The 25,290-nt window shown below is 39.2% G+C and overlaps 2 protein-coding genes across 4 annotated transcripts in view; one reads left to right on the forward strand and one right to left on the reverse strand.

The window, feature by feature from the left end:
• On the reverse strand, positions 1-4,341 carry mc2r (melanocortin 2 receptor). Its single transcript, XM_036578221.1, has 2 exons — positions 4,319-4,341; positions 1-937 (listed from the first exon to the last, which is right to left on the reverse strand). Exons 1-2 carry the CDS (start codon positions 4,339-4,341, stop codon positions 1-3), a joined length of 960 nt encoding a protein of 319 aa, XP_036434114.1.
• Positions 4,342-9,677: 5,336 nt separating this feature from the next.
• The window catches only part of lmna (lamin A), a 29,693-nt gene continuing 14,080 nt past the window's right edge, over positions 9,678-25,290 (forward strand). The window contains exons 1-3 of one of the 3 annotated variants that reach the window (XM_036583969.1): positions 9,678-9,749; positions 11,898-12,071; positions 13,241-13,625. In XM_036583969.1, coding sequence (XP_036439862.1) covers positions 13,279-13,625 — 347 coding nt within the window. In that variant the 5' untranslated portion in view covers positions 9,678-9,749; positions 11,898-12,071; positions 13,241-13,278. Of the gene's footprint in view, positions 9,750-10,033; positions 10,128-11,897; positions 12,072-12,793; positions 12,905-13,240; positions 13,626-25,290 lie in introns of those variants that run through there. The other 2 variants (XM_036583979.1, XM_036583989.1) reach the window with 2 other exon arrangements.

Here is a 25,290-nt window from a genome sequence, read left to right on the forward strand (position 1 = left end):
CTATGCTCTCTGTAATGCATTTGAAATGCTACATTCACATGTATCTCTGATGAAGTTCTGAGCTTGCGTAGAGCAAAGGAACATTTTCCTGAAGGTGTTTCGTAGCTCAGCGCTACGGTAGGCATAAATGGCTGGATCGACCACAGCATGACTCATCAGCAGCACCACGTGCAGCTGGAAGAGCGAGCGGTAGCACTCACAATATGGGTTTTCTGGACATATCATGATGATCAAAAGGTGGAGGGACAATGGAGCCCAGCAGACCACAAACACACCGAGCAGGATGGTGAGCGTGAGCGCCCCTTTCAGACCACTCTTCTTGTTGTGTCCAGCAGAGCCAGGCATGGCCGCGATCCTGCTGGCATGATATCGCGCCAGCAGGAACATATGCACATAGAGCAAGAGGATGAAGAGCAGTGCTGTGAAGAAGACCACGACAAAGAATATCTTGACTGCTGCGGCTTCAAAGAACCCAATCATGAGAGCCCCGCTGACACCGCATAGGGCCCAGATGGTGGCCAAGATGGCTGCCGTGCGCCGCATAGTCATGAGTGAATGGTAGCGCAGGGCATGGAAAATGGTGATGTAGCGATCTGCGGCAATTGCTAAGAAGCTGAAAATGGAGCCTACAAATGACATGCAGAGCAGAGTGTCCATTACATTGTCTATCCGGAGCTCAGATGTTCCCCTGGAGTTGAGATGTCCAGCGTCTCTAAAAACTAGCATGATGTTCTCCCAGGTCTTAGAGAGGCTGGAGATGGTGTTAAAAGCTGCCAGGCTGCAGATGAAACAATACATGGGCGAATGCAGGTTCTTGTTGTGAATTACCGCCACAACAACCAGAAGATTCTCACTCAGGCTCACAAAGCCAATGACCAGGAAGATCTGAATAGGAATCACAACTTCAGGACAGTCTGTGGCCTGACTTACATTGTTGCTCATTATAGGCAGGTCAGAGCTGAGTGAAGGAGACTCCATGGAGGCTGAGCTGGGTTGTGATGAGTATGGTTCACAGGATCAGGTCCCCAGCACCCTGAAAAAATAAGGATCTGTTGTCACAGTTTTGTAGACTAGAATGTTTTACAGAATCAAAACGTAACCCCTTAATATTCACAGGTCCAGAGTTCCCTTCATCACTCATGTAACTTAATAATAACTCATAAATTATGGATGTGAACATCCATGATGTGTAAGGGTTGATCTTCTTTTGATGATGAGAACTGAGATCCCAATTTGAGTCTTCTGATGTGCACAGCAATAAAACTGCAGCAATTCCAAAATACATTAGGGAAGTCTTTGAGGTAGGTCCACTCCGAAAGGTTCTACTTGGCACACCTACATGGACAAGCTGAAAAGATGAAAATTTTTCTCGTAAGAGCTTTTTGGAGAGCAATGACCTTAGTCTGGCCATCAATATTGTTTCTTTGGGTGAGGCACTTAACCACAAATAGTTCCCCTCCATCAACCACAACACGGTAGCCTTGAGCAAGAACAGGGACTGACACAGCACAAGCAAATGAAGGTAAGTAATTATATTAATTAGCAAGCATGACATTTGAAGACGAAGCAGATGTTCTCACTGATTTTAGCTTTTAGCTAATTTTAAAGCTCATACAGGTGGAATAAGGTTTGTGGATGCATTGAAAAACATTCTTTACCGGAACATAATTAAATTATGGAAATGATTTCCACACAATTAAGTGGCTGTCTTTCAAAAGAATTTGGTTACAACACACTCTTACAGCCAACAATGACGAGGCTAGGCAATTAAAGAAGAAACAGAACTGAAGCCCACGTCCAAAGGAAGCTAGCCTAGAAGGAACAAAAACACTAAATCTATCTAAAGTAAAATGAGATTTCCTATTTTAAGCTCAACAGACTTTGTTTGGGTATGAAATTCCTTGAGACACAATTCATTCTCTTTTATTGAACCTGATTAATTTGGCTTAATACTTGGAATAATTATGTTCTTTCAAAGCTAATACTTTCAGTATATTTTAAAGATGGGTCAATTCAATTATCAACTTGTTTTCCTATCTAATTTGTTTTTTTAACACATACAAGAACCAGTCCTGTGTGTAATGAGATAAACAAAACTAAACATAAAATAAATCTACAGGAAGTGACATGAGTTTTGATGAGTGTATGTTAATGAGGACTTTGGGTATAAATAAGCCACAGATTTGCCATCGAATAGGTGCTCTAGAAATAGTGTGGATGTAGGAGGAATATTCGTTATCATTCACAATCATTCAAAGGCAAGCAAAGACACATAGAACATCATAGAGTACAGCCTACAAATGGAATTTCTGCCAGCATGATGAACCAGAGATCTGTAATTTATTATCTAGTGTTGGCAGGAGCCAATGCTCGCCCAAGGAACTGCCAAGGCTAGAGCGTTACGAGTAGAGGACCTCTTGTGGCTAGAAAAGAAAGGATCAAAGGAGGCGTAAGATGAAAGAAGGACCGTTTGTCAGAGAGCATGTCATTAGTTACAGTGCTGTAATGCTGTGTTTGCAGAGCCACTCGTGCTGGCTGTGGGCTGCTGGGTGCAAGTGGATGTCTAATGGGCCTTGTGGAGAACTCCATGGGTATTTGAGAGAAATGCCTTTATGAACTTAACACATCTTTGCCATGCACTGAGCATGGCAGTGTTTTCAATTCACAAAGCAACAAGAGCCTCAGCATCAAAAAGAAATGGTAACAAGATCAAACGAACACACAACTACAAATAAACAGCATTATTACCATTTCAAATCAAGTGATCAAGAAAATCATGAGGAGAAAAACAAAAAAAAAAACTTTCAGGTTGATTATAAGTGGGATGGTTGAGGTTTGGCACTGCTTTCACTCTCTGCTGTATATCTCAGGCATACCACACATGAGTATAGCTCAACTAGCAGTAAATAAAAGCTGAATCAATTAGCTAAAAAACAGACGCTTTCAACGTCAGGAAATGTTTCCAGGAATTGATGCATTCATGACTAAATTCATGCGCACTTGTGTTAACATGGGGTTGGTTGGCTGATGTTAATAAGCTGTGGTTTTAAAGAATAAACCAATAAATAAAAATAATCTGAACTTTCATTTAAACCGACCCACAAATAAAATGTTTTTTCTTTTTTTAGCCTATATTGAAACCTATTTAGTGAATTAAATATTGTTTCGATAAAATGAAATATAATAAAAAACAAAAGTCAGATCTTTTAAAAAAATATATATATTTCATACATAAATTGTTTGGGTTCAACATTATCTTACTTATCATCAGATAGCCTACAGATGAAAAGTAAGAACAGCTTGATATCAGTGTGAGGTAAAAATAAGATAAACAGATGTATAATATAGTACTGCATTTTTAATTGTGTTAATATGCTCTTTAGCATGTGAGCAGTGTATAATACAAAATAATATATGTTTGATCAACAGCCCTACATTTGGGCAGGCTGACTAACTCCACACACATCAGGACACGACTCTGTATTTATTTCTACCACTGCTTATCAATGGCTTTCAAATATAAAGCCATATATATCAAATTATAGCTGATTATTATTTTTACTTAGTACATTTAGTATATTTTCAATATTTCACTTTAAAACATTTCTACAATGTATTTACACAGGGAGAGAATCTTTTTCTCCCCACCTTGACTGACTGTAACAATCAGAGGTCTCGATGGTTGGTGAAATGGGCAATTATTTTTACTTTTGCAAAAGATTTTCATTTGTTTTATGTTATTAATTAAATTAATGGGAAAAAAAACTCACTCAATACTTTAAGCTCATAAATACTGGACCTAATATTCATTTACTGATCTTAAGATTCTTAGTCCAGTAACCATTACAAAATTAGCATAGCATATAGTAAAGAGTACATACAAACTAGTAAAGTACATAGTACATACAGTATGAGAGGGAGAATAATAGAAACAGAAGTCTGAATCCACTCTGTTTAAGAGTTTTAGGGGTTAATGTCTTTTTTCGTGTGTCAGTTTATCTTAGTCCAGCTGTGTCGTGCATTTGATTACGCCAATGGTACATAAATTGATTGGTTCAGACTAGGAGACGGAATAATTAAAGACTGTCATGCAGCGAGGGATACCGAAGGAACCTTTACTGACATTTAAGCTTCCCTTTCTGCTCCAGTCCTCTAGTCTATATGAGATAGTTAATTATCGTTTTCCTGCTCAATATAACCTTTGTTAGTCCAGAATACCTAGAAGCTGTGAATATGGTTGCCAGAGTTTCACCGTTATGGCAAAAAATGATGCATGATCATTTCAGATAATTAAAGGTTACAGTATAAATCTTCTTACACATTCGAATGTGATGAAATCATCTCAGAGTACCTACTCAAACTTTCACACTGCAAAAGGTAGACTAAATATCACGAAACACTTACCCTTTTCGTCTCTGCAAATAAATTCTGTTAGCTGCAGTTCTTGTCTTTTGTGAGCAATGTCATCTGCAGTAGTGATGCTGTCTATTTACTTTTATCCTGAGGAGGGAGAATGGGAAGGACACAGTCTGTGTTTGTGTGCCCTTGAGTTAGCAAAGCTCTGTACATTCTTTATGCTTATGTTTCTTTACCCTTGGATGAGGTATAAATTAAGCCTTTTTACCCAGCCGACAGCAGTTAACAAGGCAAAGAAAGCTTTGAAATTCTTGGACTTGTTGGTTCTTGCCGTCATTGTTAAAGTAAGCGCTCAACAATCTGTATCTAGTTCAGTCTGTGACCATGTTCTTGCTCCTGTCTCATTTCTTGTGACTCTCAGGGAAAAATATCCACTGTAGTTTGTTCCAAGTCCTGAGGTCAGTGTACTAACACCCAACACAAAACTGTAGGCTTCTCTCTGCTCCTCTCTAAAGATAATAGACATGATTAGTTCCATGAACTTTGTAAACTTTATCACATCACACAGCTATAATCACAGGCGCTGAAATGCAATGATTAAACACCTATTAAGAGCTGCACTGTAGTGAAGTATGTGTCTAATAATTACAGCTCCAATAGACTAACTTGCAAAATGGTCATCAGAATCTAAAGTAATAAAAAATGATGCACATAAACTCTGACATCTATGACCACATTTTCAAATATGTCCCTGCATGTAACCTGGGCTTCCTCTCTCTATATGCTCAAATTACAGAACACACAAGCGAAAGTTGCAGTGCTTTTGAATATAACTATAATGCTTCTAGAGCAGTAGAGCAGAACCTGGGATAGCTTAATGATACTGAATATAAACTTTCACAATAGACAATGAATGGAGCACATAAGAAGGGTTCATCTTGTCAGTCAGTGTAGGGGAAAAGGACTGAGACAGATGTTTTACAGCTGTTGAACAGATTTGTAATAACATGAATTACAGCAGACGACTGCTTTGTAGTTTGTTACATGACACATGAATGAACACACATGCATACATATGTGTGTGCATATTCTTTGTTAGCCCTTTTTCACCCAGAACTTCAATGGTCAGGACCCCCACAGGACCACCTCAGAGCAGGTATTTTGGGTGGTGGATCATTCTCAGCACTGTTGGCTGGATATTTTTGTTGGTGAACTATTCTCAGTCCAGCAGTGACACTGATGTGAACTCCGTATATATATATATATATATATATATATATATATATATATATATATATATATATATATATATATATACAGACAGAGATCTATCTATCTATCGATTTAAAATCACTGTAATTATACACTTTACCATTATTACATCACTCTATCAATAAATAATGTCCCATAGTGCATTTAAACCCATGAACTACCCTGTGTGACTCAAACATCATATGATGAAAAGGGCCAGTGTGAGTTACAGCACTTCTGCAGTGTAAGCTTTTCTAAAAATTGTATGCTTTGCACAGGGTTCTGGCATACATTTCTAGCTCAAAGCAATGCTTTTGTTTGCTTTGTTCGTGCTTTTGCAGGGTGAGTTTATCTTCGTTTAGACTGCATTTGGCTGCCGTTTGAAGCTGCTGTGATATTCACATGTAGACTCTCTCCATCAGATTGTACTGAAAAGGACATAATTGTGAAACTGTGGCTGTGAGGATGCAGACACAACCAATGAGAACATGAAGTAGGTTCGTTTTGAGGGTTTGACCAAACGGTCATATTTACAACAATACTACATTTATATTGTTTTTTCAGAGGATTATGTACATCTACCTTGTACCTAATAAGACAATTTGTAGGTTTAAAGTTACTGACTGTAGCCCCCAACCCCCTTTCAAAAACAGAAAGAGACCACCATAAGACCATTGTTGACCAGATATTATTAGGCTGGTGGTTCATTCTCATCACAGCAGTGGCACCAACATGGTAGTGACATGTTAAAGTATAAGTGTATCAGGCACAACAGCAAATGTAATATGAATGATATAACATTCAATTTTTAAACATCTCTCATACTGAACAACCTGTAACACGGACTGTAGCACCACTGACAAACGGGCACTAAATCTGAGCTTTTCTAGAATATAGTCTACTGTCACTTTAGCTTCAAAATCACATTGTATGTTGAAAATTACAAACAGTGTTCATGTTGTTATTTTATTTCAATTTTTAAATCACTCAGTGTTTCATGACTAACACCACTAACACAACCTTTTTGTTAGACATGAAGCTGTTAGTATTTTAGCCAAAATATTCAGAGTTAATTTATCTTTTTTTCTTTATCACTATCAAAAAATCTTAGGACCAGTGAAAAAAATTATTAGCAAAATAAAGTTATGTTTATATATTGAAAATCATTTTAACATGGGACAATAATTGTAATGCATTTGTACAATTTAACCTAAAAAATAAGCATCAAAATGTTTGTTTCACATAACAATAATATTCTGCATCTGTGAAAATTGTATGCAGAATATGTTTACAAATCATTACAATACAAAAAAGTTGGTCAAAACTAAGTTGGTCAGTGAGGCAGGTGTACCTGATACAATGGGCATTGAGTGTATCCTGCACTGTGTAGGAACCAAGAAGGTGTACATAATAATTTTTATTTTACTTTGTTTTGATGATAGAATTCATTCCAGTGCTATTTAGTCCCATTACATAAGCCCCACTCAGAAGTAGCCTCATTTGCAACAGATGGCAAAAAGCCACAAGACTGCAGACATAACTGTGAAAGAGACGTGCCTGGACTCTTTAACTGAACGAGTTTAATTGGACTTTAAAAACTGTGTGGACTGCATGAAGCAAAACTTTGTGACCACACTGCCCCCTGCTGGCCGATCATAGACATGAGCGCGTCATAGACACGACTTAATGCGATAAGCAACTGCAGGAAGAATATGTGACGGTTTTATATGACACACTTAGCAAGCTATTCAAAACATTATTGTTTAGCACCTTTTAAAGAAAACCAACAGAAAGAATTTAACATATTTATCAAGCAGTTTGTGACCTGAAGAGTTTAAATCTTTCTTTAAGAGCTGTATGAGAATTTGGCTGCAGTTTTCATAATCATACACCCCCCTTCACCTCCCTCCTCCTCTACTCTCTACGCTCCTCTCTCTCTGCCTGTTATTCATTTACTGAAGTAGTCCTTGACAGAACACGTGAATTTTTAGAGATTAAAATACGCCCTGTTACTCACTCGTGACTCATGCGTGTTGTTTGTACAGTCGCTTTCCTGCCCATTGTTCACAGGTGAATTGGAGGCACTTCACACACACATATGATCACTGTTCATCAGTCACTGCTAACTCTGTACTCTTAATTTTGCTCCACTAATGTGGAATGTATTGTAGTGCAGTGCAGGATCGGAAAGCTCGTGTTTAATGATGTTATTTTGAGAGGCGGGTTTCATAACCTGTCACTGTAAATGAAACATTGTATTTTTATCTGCGTTTGGCTCGTGTTCGCCGTCATTATTATAAACTTTATTTTCTAGGGAACAGGTGGTAGGATGTTTAAACAGAGCTGCTCTGTTGTTCCCAGGTGTTCACCAGACAACCCAACACGACAGGTTTGACAAAGTGGCTTTGGATGGCAGGAAGGAGTAGCCACAGGTGCTGGAGCACAGCTTTCATTGTTTATCTCCTGCTGATATGAATTATACTAACAAAGCAGTGACTGGAGACTGGAGAGTTTTACACATTTTACATTCAGCGGTTCTCACATTTTAAATTCACTGAGCTTGCAGGCTTCTGCCTCTTAGATAGATAGTCACTGTTGTCATGGGTTATGGGTTTTTCTGCATTGCTGAATATTAGCTCATTAGTCTTTACTAAACAGAAGGCCAGGTAACGTTAGTCACCATGGTGGAGTGATACTGCAGTAAAATATTTAAATAAATAAATAAACAAACAAATAAATAAAAATAAAAAATAAACTAACAAAAAGTATATTTTGGTGTAGTGATACTACAGTAAAATATGTAAATAAATAAATAAATAAACTAACAAAAGGTATATTTTGGTGTAGTGATACTGCAGTAAAATATATAAATAAATAAATGAAAATAAAAAAGGGAACAAAAATAGTTTTGGGTGTAGTGATACTACAGCAAAATATGTAAACAAATAAAAATAATAAATAAACTAACAAAAAGTATATTTTGGGTGTAGTGATACTACAGTAAAATATGTAAATAAGTAAAAATAAATAAACTAACAAAAAATATGTGTTGGTGAAGTGATACTACAGTAAAATGTGTACATAAGTAAATAATAAACTAATGGTATGTATTGGGTTTACATACAAAATACTTAATTTATTTTAAGATGTCAGTTTTGTAAGCTCGCTGTATCACTTAAATAAAAAAAAATGCATTACTGGACCTTTAAGAATGATGTATGTAAATGAGCACGGTTCTGATTGTTGAGCACCGTTGTGGCTGTATTTTTACTTCATTAAAAAAAACAGTCCTGGCTGAAAATCTCTTCACACCTTCAGTATGAATGGGCGGAGCTAAACTGCTGTAAGCTGAATAGGTAAATACTTGTCACTGCACTAGAGATGGGTGAGATGATAATTTTTTTCGATGAGATACCAAGTACTACAAAATGCTAATCTCCTAATATGAATACTGATAGTGACTCTTTTAAAAGGTGGAATTCTTTGTGATTTTACCAGTAAAAAAAAATGTAGACATAAAAAATGTCTTTGCATTAGTATTAAATAAACTCTTGATAGTATGAGGGAAGATTGATTGAGGGAGGGGAGAGAACTCTGAGAACTTGGGCTGGAGCTCCCCTTGAAACTGTAGTAGGACTATCACAGGAGTGAGGAACAGGGAGGGCATGGGGTGGTTAATGGTGGGAACTGCAAGAACCTTGTCAGGGGAAACAGAAGGTAAGGATGTGAATTATAGGGTGTTAGACTGGACGGAGGAAGGGTTTCAGGCTTGCTCCTCCTCCTCCTCCCAAACTTCAGTTATTCCATAACTCCGTTAAGATACCAATCTCTTTGAGTTATTTTCATAGTGAAAAAACAATGAGTTTGAGATTACATCATTACTTTGAGCTACGACATCCTAACATAATTAGGTTATGGAAACATATTCCAATGCTCTGCATCTGTAAGAGAGGATGATTAGCTCTCCATGTATTTGCTGTGTATGGTGTTCAGCCGGCCCAGCTCAGCACGCCAGCTCTTATAATTACCGCTAGGCGGAGCCCCCGAGTCTGCTGGCAGTCAGACAGGCAGTGGAGGGAGGCGTAAGGCATGCAGCAGTTTGGCTACTGCCACAGTGCTCCACGTTTAGAGACGCGAAACTCGTGAGTCACTTTGTTTTCTTTTATGAAGCTTTAGTGTTTCGTCCATCATTTATCTGTAGGCCTTCTCGGCTTTCCCCTGTGTCTGAGTGTAAAGGTTTTAAACCCTCCATTTTCGGTTCATGACTCAGCCGTTTGCTGTTGCCACAAGAATGTAATCTTGGCCTCTCAGTCACTTCCAGAGAAATCAGGCAGCGAAGCGAAACCCCCACATACATAATAAATTAGCTCCAGTCTGTCGTAGCACGGTTTTTCTCACCTGAGTCATTTTTCTAATCATATCTGAGGTGTTCGTGTTTAAGTCTGGGGTTATGTGCTGTATGTGATGCTCTGCTTCACGTGCTATAAGTGCTGGACTGTGAGGTCTTGTTGACTTATAAGGTAAGTAGATGGATTTAAAATGTAGTGGCAGTTTATTTTAATAGCCTTCATCTGTCCTTGTAATTCTTCACTGTAGAAGGAAAAAAAAAACAATATGGCTGATATTGCTTAACCAGAGAGCTGCTGCTGAGCACCTTTCAGACTGGCAGCTTTTACTGTCAGCACTTGTGTTATTACTTTGAAGTTGAGCACTATCTAACATCTAGATAACAGCTGGCAAACCTATTAATGTGATTTAGGAAAATGCCACTGCCCAGTCTTCTCACACATTCCTGGGAGAGCGCAGTGGTCAGGGAAGAGTTTCCACAAGGGAATCAGCTTTATTTTAGAGAAGAATGTGGTGGGTGCAGGGAGCCTGGAGGAAGAGCCACCCTGTGACTGCTGGAGAACAGAGACATTTGTGTGTGCTGCTGGTTGGCATGACTCTCAGAGGGACTGTATGTGATAATGCTTTTCCACTGAGTCAACCACGCTAGGAAGGAACTCCTCTTAGCCTTAGAGGGCCGGCTGGAGCCTACTGCCAACCCTGGGTCTCGGACTGTCACTGTCAATTGTGTTAGTAATCGAATAGTCTACCGATTATTTTGGCATTTCGTTGAGCTTTTAAAAGACCAGGCAATAAAAATGGACTCAAAAGTGGAACAACAGACCATGCACAGCCTTTCAGAGATTCCAGAATATATTTTTAGAAAAAAGACAAACAAAGAAGCCCTTGAAAAGAACATTTGGAGAATTTAATACGCATTGTCATCAAATAAACTGACAAATATGCATTGCCAGTTCATTGAAATGGTCTGTTTGAATGGATTATTTTTTAGATGGAGTTTAATGAAGTAATGAGAGGCCTATTTTTATTAAACATTGTGGAAGATCTGCTGTAGTTGAACCTTACACCAGCTTCCTCATTACAGACAGAGAACTCCTTCTTGATTAACTCGTTTGCTGGCATTTCCTAATACTCTATTTCATACGCAGTGATCTTCCAGTGCTCTGAGTAGTTGAGTGTTGCTCCTTGCTGCTAACACCCATCAAGTGTTTATAAAGGCTTGCACGCAAAAGGTGGAGGAGTGTAGAGGAGGAGAAGACTTTAGTTAAGAGCATGCTAGAGTTAAAAATATTGGTACACAACCCAAGTGCCCTCCCAGCCACCTGTCAGTCGCCTTCTTTCCACACACCTGATTGGACAGTTCATTTTTAGGAAGCCACCCCTCCGCAATAAATATTAGACCAGATTTATCTTGATCGCAAAAGTGGCCTGGCTGGACGTTTTTTCTTTGGACATGGTCTCTGTAGCTTCATGCATTTTAATGGATGTATGAGATGTTTTTAGACGTCCTTGGATTTCTGAATGTTTTATTTTCCTCGGTGGATGTGGATGGTAAGAGAGAAAATGGGACAAGGAGGCTTGTCTGAGAGGAATTGGAGATTATTTGTGCTGGCATAGAGCGAGTCTGAGCGGGCTTTTTTGCCCCCTGATTTCTGAATGTTCTGTTTTAATTCTGTGCTGATTGTGCACTGTCACCACGATTCCAGCTTGTGCTGTAAAAAACAAAATAAATAAACAACAAAAAAAACAACAGTACAACAGAATGAGAAATATCCTAGTCTCCCAAAGGACCAAAAAGAGAAAGAAAGAGAGGAAGAAGGAGAAGGAAAATGACAGAGAAAGAGAAGACAGCAAAGGCTCTGCTCTGCTCTGCTCTCTTCTGTGTGGCTCCGCCTTCTCATTCCCAGCCCCTCCCACTTTGCCTGTCTTACTTTTCCTGTTAGGGAAGGGTCGAAAGGCAGCGCGCCAGGACCAGAGACGGAGTGAGCAAGGCACACCAGACGCTCTGAAAGTGCACAGCTACAGAGAGAAGCAGCAGCTGCAACCACAGCAAGCTTTCCTGTGAACATACTCTGATCTGCGTAGGAGCTTTGCTCTGCAAGACGTCCCTCTACCAGGTAAAGTTATCTACACTGGCTTTATTACTACTAGTTGTTTTATTTTCCCAGTGAACTCTTGTTGAGGTAGAAGTTATGTTGAAACAGAGGGTACATGCTGCATTAATGGACTCTGCCCTTTCAGTTTTGCTTTCCTCGGCATTGCAGAGAGTAAAGTTAAGTTTTGCCAAGTGGTGGGGGTAGGAGGAGGGGTGTGTCCTAAGGACACCTCATTGTCAGGAATTGTCTTTTCAGCATGGTGTGAAGGAAAATGGGAAAACTGAAATATATGGCTATGTCTATGGCTGTTTATCTCTGTACAGCAGAATTTTGGATTCATAATAGTGTTTTGCTTTATAATAAAGTTGCATGTCTGAGTGTAATGCGTTTAAACTATGTCACAACATGACATCTGAATCAAATGAGATTTGAGTCAAATGAGGATGAACAAATGTGCTTTACACTGAAGGCCTCAAGTTTTACAAGTTGTTGGCGAGAAAATAAATATTTTGTCCTCTTGAAGAGAAAATATTTAAGGACTAGAGTTGTTTAATTATATTTGTTTTAACTGCAAACTTTTGCAGCTTACCCATCCTGTTTTTTTTTGTGTGTGTAGCAATACACCCCACCACAATTATGTAAATGATTTACGTGGGGTTGCAAGGGTGTGGCACTGAAAATAGGGATGGTGGGTGGATGGACAGATGGAGGAGGAGGGAGGCGGAGGAGAAGTTGGAGTATATGAAAGATTTAAAGTTTTGCCTTGAATTAATATAAAACACTATTTTTTGGCTTTCACATGATTGTGTATGTCAACATGGGATTTCTCCAAATCTGCACATCAGTTCAGAACTGTAAATCTTCTCTTCTCTTCTCTTCTCTTCTCGTCTCTTCTCCATTCGTCTTTTTCATCCCTTTCGATCCTTATTCTCTTTTCCATTCTTCTCCGTTCTTCTTCTCTTCTTTATTCCTCTCCGTTCTTCTTCTCTCCTCTATTCCTCTCCGTTCTTCTTCTCTCCTCTATTCCTCTTCGTTCTTTTTCTCTATTATGCTTCTCTTCTTCATTTCTTTTTTCTTCATTTCTCTCCATTTCTCTTCTCTTCTCTTCTCTTCTCTTCTCTTCTCTTCTCTTCTCATTCCTTTCTGTTGTTTCTCCTTCTCTTCATTCCACTCCTCTCCTCTTCATGCAGCTTCATAGCAACAGCCCTTATAACCCTGAAGACCAGTGATGGAGACTCCGGCTCAGAAGCGCAGCAGCCGTGGTGGGGCGACCGCCGTGCTCTCGCCCGCCCGCATCACCCGGCTGCAGGAGAAAGAGGACCTGAGCAATCTGAATGACCGCTTGGCTGTCTACATTGACAAGGTGCGATCTCTGGAGGCAGAAAACGCCGGGCTGAGACTGCGCATCACCGAGTCGGAGACGGAAATCAGCCGAGAGCTGGGCGGAATGAAGGCAGCTTACGAGACCGAGCTGGCCGATGCCCGCAAGACCCTGGACTCCGTGGCCAAAGAGAGAGCCCGGCTGCAGCTGGAGCTCAGCAAAGTGCGTGAGGACTACAAGGAGCTCAAGGCCAGGTATGAAGAGATAATACACTAACAGTCATAGAAAAATAAAGAATTGTGTTATTTGCCAAATTCACTTGCATGTACTTTGAATTAACTTTAGTAAGGCTTAGTAAAAAAATAATGCATAACAACAGTATATAAGCTAAATCCACAGGTTAGTAAGTTTATTGAACATTGAGTTGACTGTAGTTGTCTGTTTCACATTTTCTGTATTTCAGAGGATCCGGTTGTCTACAGGAATTAATATTCCACTGTTCTTATGAAGTTTGTGTGTGTTAGTGTGTTTCCTTCACATCTATTTTTTGTGTGTTAGTCACTGCATTACACCTTAAAGTGTAAGCAAATAACGCCGCTTCACATCTTCTGTTTCCTTAACATAAAACACTTTAAAATGAACTGCCAAAACACATGTAACTCTCCTGTATCCCGCAAGCAACAGTGAACAGGAATTCCTGAAGCAGGAATTCGCCACTCACACGCTGTGCCTCTGGTGCTCTAAATCTTATCCTTAAGCTACTTTTTCACTATGGCGTCAGTTACGGATTTCCCAACTCTTTACTCTTTATAACACCTTCAGAATAGATTGCTGTTTTTTATTGTGTGATTTGATAGGAATGCTGCCTGCTAGCTAGTGCTACACATGCAGCTAGAGCACCATGCACAATGGAGCCCATCCCTAAGGCATATTCCAGCTCATTACAACAGAAGTCTTGTAACCTCAGGGGTGCAAGGTATGCCATCTTACTACCTGCGGGGGCGTGTGATTCAGGAATGTAAGCAGAACTGTCTTACCACACCCCGTCATGGCTACATGAGCCTGTTTACTTTTCCTTCTTAAGTAAAGATGTGTTAAACAGTTACGCAAACTCAAACTTTCACCCGAGCAGAGGGTTTTATTAGGAGCTGTAGGAGTATATGATTATAGCAAAAATATAACAACTGGTACTTCAGGAGTCTTTTACAATACACGATTTGCACAGTGCCATGTCTAAAGAGTACTATAAGATAGGGGTAGGTGATAAATCACATCGCAGAACACTTTTCTGAGCATATCATGAAAGTCATCAGTTCTAAAAGAACACTGAACAACAGCATGTTTGATCACAAAGAAAACATAATTAGTCCTGTTTAATAGGATTTATGCAGTGCAGTATTTGAAACAATGAATAAAATTATAAATAATTGTATTTATAGGTTTTGATAGAATTTTTTTAACGTGGCTCTACTGGTTCTCTTCCAGCTTTTCAAATCTCAGCTAAATATCATGATGTATATTATGTATTATAAAAATCTTCAATATTATGTTTTAACTATACTGTCGTATGCAGAGGTTTGAACACTCCCGAACGGATTGCGTGTTTTTTTCATTCTAAGTGAAAATGTTCATATTTTGCATCTATTTGCTAAGTTTAACCGATTGGAAAAAAACATAAAATATGATAATCTATCAAAAACTATGAATACAGTGATTTATTAAACGTTTCACATGCTGCACTGCACTAAATCCAATGACAGCCCTAATTATGCTCTCTTTGTAATGTAACATGCTGTTGTTCGGTGTTCATTAAGCACTTTTGACATCCACCATATGCTCAGATAAGCATACTGCGATGTGATGTAATCTACCAAAATAATGTTAAATATTATTATGTTGGCCACCCCAGCAAGAAAGCACATTCTTTGCAAGAAAGCAACTGAAACATTATCCACTTTGACACAGAGAGACTTTATCCAAACCAAACCTCAAAATATTCGTTCTGTTTTGCCCAGAGGGAACATTTCAGGTGAATCGAGACCAAGTACTGGAACTGGAACATGTGGATTGTGTTTTACTTACGCTTTCCTCAGTTCTTGTGCCAGTCTGCGTAGGAATATGTAAGCTTGGGTACACTAGTTATGTAAATATGAAAAACGGTGACTGCTTACAAAACTGCCACTGAATGTCAACATAGTACATTCACAGCCATGCCAACACCTCCGGAAGATTAGAACATGCAGACAGACGGTTTTCAATGTACTCATTCACTGAGCGCGAAAATTATCAGTCACATTATTAGAGTTTGTCTCACTGTCATTGAAGTAGACTTTCGCTGTGTCAACGTTGGTGTGTAAACTGGGCGTGGGCCAGTCCTGTAAGGGTGTGGGCCGCGCGCAGCCTTTGAAGCTAAGCTCTCACGGGGCATGTATATCCATAAAGAATCATGGTTATCTGAACAACAAAGATAGCGCTGTGCTGAATTTCACTAAGCCGGAGAAGATTGTTGAGATTTGGGGGCAGAGGCTGCGCCCTCTGCTCCGGTGCTTATGCAGCGCTGTATTTTCCTCTGATAAAGTTAGTCTGTGTGCTGTGACGTGGACGCTGGAGGACACTGTCTCCATTTGTTGCCCGGAGTAACCGAGGCCTGTGTTCCGGAAAACGTCTCTCACTCATTTAGTCTGTGGTGCAGCTCGCGCTCCGTCCCCGTCACGTTCTCTCGCGCAGCCGCCGCTGTTTGGGTGTGTTTGGTTGCCGTGGTAACGGCGCAGCCTCGCCATGGGCGTGTGAGCAGTCGCTGACTGTAATGAGCTATGAGTCATGAGCTTTTAGTGGCTTTGAGGGAAGCAGACGCTCTCAGAACGAGCTCTCAGTACCCTAAACCCCCTCTGCCCTGCTCCGCCGGTGAAAAATGTCTCCTAAATCTGTACAGCGTCTTATTCTCTCTCTCTCTCTCTCTCTCTCTCTCTCTCTCTCTCTCTCTCTCAGTAGAGTGATATCTGATAGGAGTTTAAAGAGCTGCTTAAGAAGCACAGCGTTACCAGTTAGGCTGAAGATTTTAGAGTTTAAGAGAGAATAGGCCTGTCCACGCTCCGCCCACAAATGGTTTTTTTTTTCATAGCAACTGTTGCTAGGTTGGGCAAGCTTTACAGAAGGTTGACAAATATCCCATTCAGCTGTTCCAGCCATAAGCATATGAATTAGAGACGACTACTACTACTACTATTACTACTATTGCTACTACTACTAATATCAATAATAATATAAATAGTAGTAATAATAATCATTATTATTATTATTATTATTATTATTATTATTATTATTATTATAGTAGTAGTAGCAGTAGTAATAATAATCATTATTATTCTTATTATTATTGTTACTGTTACTGTCACATTGTACTTATTTATAATTGTCTATATATATTATAATTATTATTATAATGGCAATAATCATCATGATGATAATACTAATATGGGTATTGCCCTCATATATTGAACTATACATATAAAGTATATAAAATAAGGATTAATAATTATAATAGAAATAATCATAGCAATAATTATAATCACAAGAACAATCAAAATTCTAAATAGTAACATTGACTGTAATAATAATTACATATATTGTTATATATCTCTGGTTCTAGTGTTACTAGTTAATTAAGTTTTTTATCATAGCCTTCATTGCTAACTACTGTAGAATAATTACACTTAAGTGATCTGCCGACATTTTCACATCATACTTGCCATATAATCCTGAGATGTGTGGACATTGCCTCAAGTCGTAATCTGCCTTTAAGTCTACTTAGTGACACTGAGGGAGTCTAACCAATAGAAGTGGAAATATTTAGATCCAAATGGAAAAAGAGCCACACACTCCCTACAAAGTTAGATGTCTCAGTTGTGAATGCTTGCTGTAGCTGTAAAGACCGGCTGAGACAGTTAATATTGTTTTGCTCTTCAATGGGGATTGTGCTTGTGTGGTTACTATCCTAACAGTGTGATTTTTCACATGCATAAAAATATATTTTTAAATGAATAACACATTTTATTTTCACAAAACCTGAGTGTGCTACACTTTATCATTATGTTGAATCTGATTTTTGCCAGCTTGTTCAAACTCATACCAGTCTGTGAAAGAACGCATGTGTGTGTGGAGCAGGGATAGATCAGTTCCAGTGGGGAATACCCATTAGTCACCAGTGGTCCTCTTTAGTTCCCTGGTTTAAAATTACACTTGCTGTAACTGCAACTCTGGCCTGCACAGTCCTGGTGATGCAGCACTAATTGGCCAACATGCAGACATATGCCCTCAAAGGAGAAGAGCTGTGTTTGCCTGTGCGTGTGTGTGGTCACTGTTCTCGCCTTTGGGGGAAAAGCATTTGCCTGCTGTGATCATCAGCAGACAGAGCACCCTATGTAATGGTCGGGTGTGTGTGAGTGTGGCAGCTGCTGTTGGGGTATGTTGGACTACCAAATGCTGCTAGTACTGATGCTGTACAGGTCCTGCACAAACCACTGCAAACTAGTGTAATCCTCAGCCTAGACAAGTGAGGAGTGGACAGCGAATCTGATTTTATGAATTACCCCAACATTAGTGCTAACTGACCATTAATGAGGGTACTGTCCTGTTTACCACTAGAGAAATGGTTCTGTCTGAAAGTTGTCTGAGATAATTCTGTAAAATTCATTAACAGCAAAAAATTCAGTGAGTCATACAGTTCATGTTTTTGAATGAATTATAGTATAGATTTGAGAGAGCAGTCCTTATCGGTCTTATGAAACATGAACTAGAATGAGCTACCTGTCATTCAGATGTCCTTTTGACAGGTCCAGCTATAAGGTCTCTCTGTTATCTTATTGCTGAGGTAAGTATTTTTGACGTTTGCTTTTGCATTTTGCATTGCATCGTGATCATGCATTGCTGTGCAGGAGCCATTACCTTCTATGGGCCATATTCTTTCATATTCTATTGACGCTGTCAAATTTATTTATTTATTTTTTGGTGTGTTTACATCGTTTGAGCACAGAAGCTGCCCTTTACATTATGTGGAAATTATGATGAATGGACCAATAAAAATAAAATAAAAAAAAAAGGGCGTGGGGGAATCCTTTTGCATTAATTTGCATAAAAAAATAAGAATGTATTTGCCTTCTTCTGTAAGAGGTTTATTTTAGAAATGGACATGGTTTTTGTACTGCAATGCTTTATTTTTCCCTGAAGTCCGCTGATAGTATTTGTGTGTTTTTTAAGTACCAAAACAGTAATAAGTCATTGTTGTATAGCAGTTTACCAACCTCTCTTTATCCTTTGGAATTAAACAGGCTATGTTGCTATGCTTTAAAGGCTGCCATGTAAATGAGTTCTGTTCTGATTTCCCTATATTGAGCCTTAAATACCAGAAATCTCCATATAACTTCATCTTGAATGGGTGGGGCAAACTGCTGTAGGCTGAATAGGTGGATATATGTAAATGAATTCTGCAGTCAAGTTTTCATGTATGGACTGGAGAGTGAGTGCTCAAACTCTCTCTAGAGTTTATTTGTTATGCTTATCCTAGTGATAAGCAAAGAGTAAAAAGAGTAGAAAGAGTAGATGGTATATCCTGCTTAATGATCATAGTATTTAATGAATGTCCTGCAAGTTCTCAAATAAACCAAGCCTTGCGGCAGGGACAGTTCAAATGGCCACACCCTCTCCTTAGATGCACCCATTTCCTTGGGTGGGGGTGCATTTATTCACTGAGCCTTTTTGGCACTGAGGAAATATTGGCACACCGAATCCAGTGTAGTAGCTCAGGGTTAAACTGGTTCCATCCAGCTGCAGCCACTGCCACATGCTCTGTTTGCTGCTTGCGGAGCTGTTGTTTAGTGTCTACAATTCCTCAGGCTGTTAGACTCATGATTCCTTACTCTTTTCATGATCTAAGCCAAGACGTTAGTTTCTTTGGTTTAAGGCAGCGCTTTCCAGCCCTTCAGGTTTTAGCGTTCTAGTGTTTGTGTTTTTTTTCTGCTTACACATCTGCTTCACCTCAGGGCTTGTTAATTAGCTGATTAGTTGAATTAGGCATGTTAGGGTAGGGAAAACAGCAGAGTCCAGGAACAGGAGCACTGGTTGATAGGGAAGATCTTATAGTAAGCCAGTTTTGCAATGTTTTATTGTACCGTGGTCATTAGGGGTGGGCAATAGGGTGATATTTGTGATTATCATGATAAATTATGTCAGTGTTTTTCTGCGCATATTGTAGACGGTCTTTAATGACCCTAACCGATTGCACGTTTTGTTACAAAGACAGCATAATTATTCCTGTTTACTGGATATAGAGCAGCACATTGTGTAAAAACTGGATCATGATATTTTTGATTTTTCATATCACTCGCCTGTAATGGTTAGTGTATCAGTGTGTCAGACTGACCCCTCGAGCTTATGGGAGTAATACTCTTGGTCTGTAAGTCTTATGAGGCAGTGCTCTGGCAGTTCTAATATTGAGATGTATTTTTGGACATTGAAATGAAATAGAAGCTGCCTCAGAAGCTGTCCACAGCAGCAGGCATATCAGTGTGCACATACACCAAGAAGAATGCTTATCAAATGACGCTTTCCTGTTCCTGAACATTCATATTTGTTAAAGGCACTTGTTCTTCTGTTGATAGCCTACTGAAAATATATTGTAACAGTCAAATGAATCTTCATTTATTACGTTAAACAAAACATTTCCCAGTTTTAGTTTCAGTTCATATAATGCTTTATTCATAGGCACTTATGATAAAAGAAGAGGAAAGAATTCCTGAGGGTTTAGCTTTGATCATGACTGCAGTGGTAGTTCAGAACTCTCTGGCCAAAAATGGAATGAAAGAAAGCTATATCTTCACATCATAATAACTCCTACAACACTGAAACCAGTTAATCATCTGAATATTGTCGTCAATAAAAGCTGGGAGCTAGGTGGATATGATAATAGTGACTTATAGGAATGAATTTCAATAGAGCTGTCTCTATTTTCAGTGACTATTTCTTCCTTTGTTTCCTTCTTTCTTCGTTTCTTCCCTTCTTTTTTTCTCACTTGGTATGTGGTTGCACCCTTGGGCCAGTTCTCATTTCTCTGGTGCATCTTCATCATGACCTCACCTGAGCTCAACTGTCAGGACCCTCTTAGGTTATGCAGGATGAGACAGGCCTGGAGTAGCCAATCTGGTTTGCAAAAGCTGATTTTGTGGTTATGTTTGAAGTGATCTACTGAAATAATGTTGAAAACTCCATGTTGAGCTGGAGCTGTGTAGGTTCTGTAATGACTTTCCTAGTGTAACTGCAGTGCATTGTCTTGTCTATCGTCTGTCTGGATTTCAAGATCCATGACAGTTATTTTATATTACATGACTTTTATGGTACTGTGGGCAATGGACCAATGTACCACTTTCAATGTACCACTTTATTTGATTCACAAAAAGGCAACTTATTTTTCATTTTGGAATTGAAAATGCCAGTTTGGTTCATTTAAAGACCAAATATTGTTATTTAAATCACAACTTTGTCTAAAGACCTGCAAATGTGCTAATGTGTTCCATGTGTTCATTTAACCCACACAGTGTGAGCTACATGTTTAAAAATCTGTTAACAGCCAAGTGAACACGCATGAATCTGGAATCAACTATAAAAAGTGATGATCAGTGTGTCCCTATTATTCTTAGGGCTACACTGTATGTCCAAAAGTATCCAGACACTCCTTCAAAAAGCGAATTCAGCTAATTTAAATAGATAATAGATAATTCTATGGGAGGAAAAAAAAAGAATTAATGAAACTTTCTTGTACAGCCTTCTCAGCTGATCATGATTTACAACAGTGGCGTTAGTGTTTTGCAAAGACAGTAACAGTAAATAATGTTTGTAATGTCTTTAGTTTGATGGACTTCAGGCTTTGATGGTTCTTCAGGCTTCATCAGTGGTTCGGCTCGAGCTGGTGCCTCTTTGTTGAAGTTATTCTCATGCATAGTACTTCAATGGAAACCAGATGGGGGAAGGTTGTACAGCAAATGTTTTAGAGGCATACAAAGACATTTTTGTTGGTAGGAGTGGAGCTTGTAGCTGGATAATGAGAGATTTTTTACTGTCCATAGAGTTGCTCCGTTTTCCAGTGCTGTACTGGAAAGTTTGTGCTGGTGCGTGCGTGTGTGTGTGTGTGTGTGTGTGTGTGTGTGTGTGTGTGCATGTGCATGGGGAGTGGAATGGATCAGAGTTTCCTTGGCATTCATGGCTTTTTCAAACCTAAGCTGGCCAAGGAGCTATGAGTCAGTCAGTCAGTCACTCTGTGTAAATCAGAAAAAGATTTTGGGTAAGAGTATACACATGCGTGCGATGCGCGCGCACACACACACACACACACACACACACACACACACACACACACACACACACACTAGTTCATATTACACACATACACTAAAAGAGGTTCCCATTTGGTTGTGGTCGGTGGTTGAAATTAGAGGAAGCACAGAATGACTCATTTGGTCAGTTATATAACTTCCATTCACTTTCTTACTCTAAAGATAAAAGCTCTCAGTCTGTTTCCACTTTTTGAACGGCTCCTTGAAGGCTCCAGGTAATATTAAAAAAAATCTCTTTAGCTTTGTTGTGCACGAGATGCAGCATGTCTAGTTCACTTTGAGAGCAGCCTCCCTTTCGTAATCCTCACCATCAGACTGGTACCAACTTTTGAGACTGAGCTGATACCCTGTGGGAATGTCTGTTTTTCATTTTTTTATATTTAACACTGTGGAAAGTCTGTTCAGAGGTGTAGATTTCTGTAAGTACTTCTTGGAGCAGCGTTTGGAAACTTAAAGGGCACATATTATGGAAAACAAAATTTTACTCACATTTTTAAATGAGTAGTATGTACATATTTTCAACCAGTTTCAAAATGTACCATCAGTGGTACAACAGTGGAAAAAAAATTGCAAGAAAAATGTAGTATGTGGGCCCTTTTAAATCTCTGGCACATCTGTAGTGTACAGACAATTACCACAGGCAATAATCTTCATGTGTTACCAAGATTTCTGTACAAAACAGAAATCTTGATACCTCAAAGCACACTAATGAAAGAAGCAAATGGGCTGGTGCTAAAACATTTTCCTATTGGCTTCTATTGTAAGTGAGTATTGTAAGTTTGCCGTTCTTTTCTAAGCACATGGAAATACATCAGTTATCGTCTGTGTTAATCGATAGATAGAGATTAGGTTGTATAATTATATAGAAGTCCTGAAGCAAGATTTCAGTGTACGCTAGATATGCGCATTATTTGATTGAGCACAAGTTTGAGCTAGTGTTTGAACACAAGTGCGTATTTTGTGTGTCTGTACTCTCTCACGTGGCTGTGCCATGTGGCCCGTAGCGTGAGAGGAGGTTTGCGCTTCTCCAGTTTTTAGCCACACACAGTTTGGTGCTGCTCCAGCCTTTTAATGGAACAGGCACAAATACACACACACACACACACACACACAGCGTGCACACATACACACACAGCCGCCAGCCCTTTCTAAACTAGAGGCAGCTGTGTGGAGGCAAGAGCCCTGTGCAAAGATGAGAGGAGCTAGCTGCAGTGGAATCTGCTTGTGTTTATTCCTTGGAAAATCCAGTTGGAGAATGTTTATGGTGTGCGTAGAAAGCCCACGATCCATTATGAAAGGAAAGGTTGAGCTGCGTATATAGAAGACTAGCTGTAATTGGTGGAATGAAGGAGAGAGTGAGTCACCACGTCCTGAAGTGGGTTAGCATTTTCTACGGCAGTGCCACGCTGTCCAGCTTGTTCTGCTGTTAGATATATTTTTTGATATTAAAATACATTCTTGCCTTTTGTGTTAGTTTGTGTTGACTTGTAATATTGTTGCTTTTAACTGCGTTTTATTTTGAATAGTAGTATTTTGTCTTGGATAAGTGATCAGTTTACATGCTTTATAGCTCTTTGTCAAAGCAGTGGTGTTAAACTAAACTAGACTAGACAATCCAATCACATGAATTATGCAAAATTATGTTTGTGGTCAGTTTTGCTTAAGGGGGAATTTGGCTGGCATTTTTTATGTGATGAATCAGACCAAGAGGGAAGAAGATCTGCTGTGTTTCGTGCAATTTTGCATACAGTAGATACCCTTATCGTTGGACCACACCCTTAGACTGCATACATATCATGAGCCAACCACAGGAATCTGATGGATTATTATGGGATGGTTTAAAGCCATAATAACTGCTTTTGTTATAGTTGTATCCTTCAAGGGATGAAATCTTCATGCAGTAATGCATTGATGTGTTGCAACAAAACCATTTTTATACCATTTTTAAAAAAGGCAGTGTACATCGTGTGAATGTTTTGTGACGATAGAAATGGGCCAGTTTTTATCTTTTATATTTCACATCAGACCACTCGGTTTACATCTTAATGATTGAATTATGCAGAAATGAAAAGATTCTAGTGTTCAGAAGTTTCCAAAAGCATGTTCCTCCATGTCTTATTTTCCCAGTTGTGAACAAGACACAGAAATGCTGATGTTGGTCTGTGGCTAAATGTGTTTGTGTGCCTCAAAGCCTCTATGACTTATGGATTTAGGAAACGGTGAGCAATGCATTGGCCAATTACAGCCATTGTTTGTTTTTTGTTTTTTTTTTACTCTCTTGAGATAAGGTGTGTGCATGTTTGTGCCAGCCTGTGTTCCTCAGCATTGTTCCAAATCATTTGCTCTGAAAATTGCGCAGTTTAGAGGAAGAGCACCATGTCTCCTCTGCCCTCACTGTCAAACATTAAAGACTTCCTGAGAAACATCCCACCTACGTACTGATGCTTGTCTAAGTTCGGGCCGTTGATTATTGCTATTTCGTGGGCAGTTAGCCGAATAAGATAAAAAATCAGGCCTGTCCAAATGCAGTTAAGGGACATTCCTTTTAAATTTAATTGTCCAGCTTTCCTGGGAACTCCTGCATTGTGGTAGTCTTTGATTATGAAGACATGGTGCAAATGGCACATGTCCTAGCTGTTGGGCGCTGCATGACTCATCTTACTTGATACATTGTCTGTCTTTTCCACAATTTGGAAACCACTGCAGCATATTGTAAAGGTCACGTTTTTGGCAGCTCCTGAGTGCTATTTCCAGACTAGTGTTTAGATTGAAATCTCACTTATACAATACAGTCACTTTTCTTCAGCAAGTTCCCATACACCATATTCCATTCCAGTTCCATAGAGATTTCCCTCAGTAAGGATGATTGAGATGCACAGTGGATAAAAGGGAAATGTTTATGCCTTGTGCACTGAGAAAGAGTGCCCCCCCCCTTAATTGAGACTTTACTGTTTGTAGAGTGACTCACATGTGGACTCCACCTATCCGCTGGTTGAAGAGATGGTTAGTCCAAAAAATGCTGAAGTGGCTAACAGGGAAAAGTAGTGGATTGTGCTGTATATGGTGAAGTATAATCAGTATAAGAGATGAGAGGAAAAATTTTCGATGCAGATTATGTGTAATGTCTTTTTTCCACACAGTGCTATTTCATCACATAATCCTGCTCTCATAGCATGCAAGTCCAAACAAGTAAGGTTAAAATATGGATTTGTAGTGCTGGTTTAGTATTGTAGGCAGCTGTGTAAACATAGACTGTGAAGGTTCCCATGCCAGAAGGGCACCTGCTAGCTTGGCTTGTAAGCATTGTTTGTTAACTTTAACAAAGTTGTCTAGAATGCTATGAAAGTGTTGCTTGTGCAGACTAGCGTCTGTCCATTAATGCCTTTTACTTAGTGCTGACTTTGACAAGTGTAGAAGTGCAGCATTTGCCCTAAATACTAGGTGAGAGAAGTAATGTATGACCTGAATGTTGGGAATGTGGCCATAAACAGGACACAGGTGCTACATGTGTGTGGGTAGCCTGTGTGTGCCTGTA

The sequence above is a fragment of the Colossoma macropomum genome, unplaced genomic scaffold (genome assembly GCF_904425465.1).
Source record: "Colossoma macropomum unplaced genomic scaffold, Colossoma_macropomum, whole genome shotgun sequence".
NCBI classification, from domain to species: Eukaryota; Metazoa; Chordata; class Actinopteri; order Characiformes; family Serrasalmidae; genus Colossoma; species Colossoma macropomum.

Coding starts and splice junctions, on each gene's coding strand:
- mc2r (XM_036578221.1), bottom strand. CDS start 4,341: ATGATTTCATCACATTCGAATGT. Junction 938..4,318: donor ATTTCATCACATTCGAATGT/GTAAGAAGATTT, acceptor GCCTATAATGAG/CAACAATGTAAGTCAGGCCA.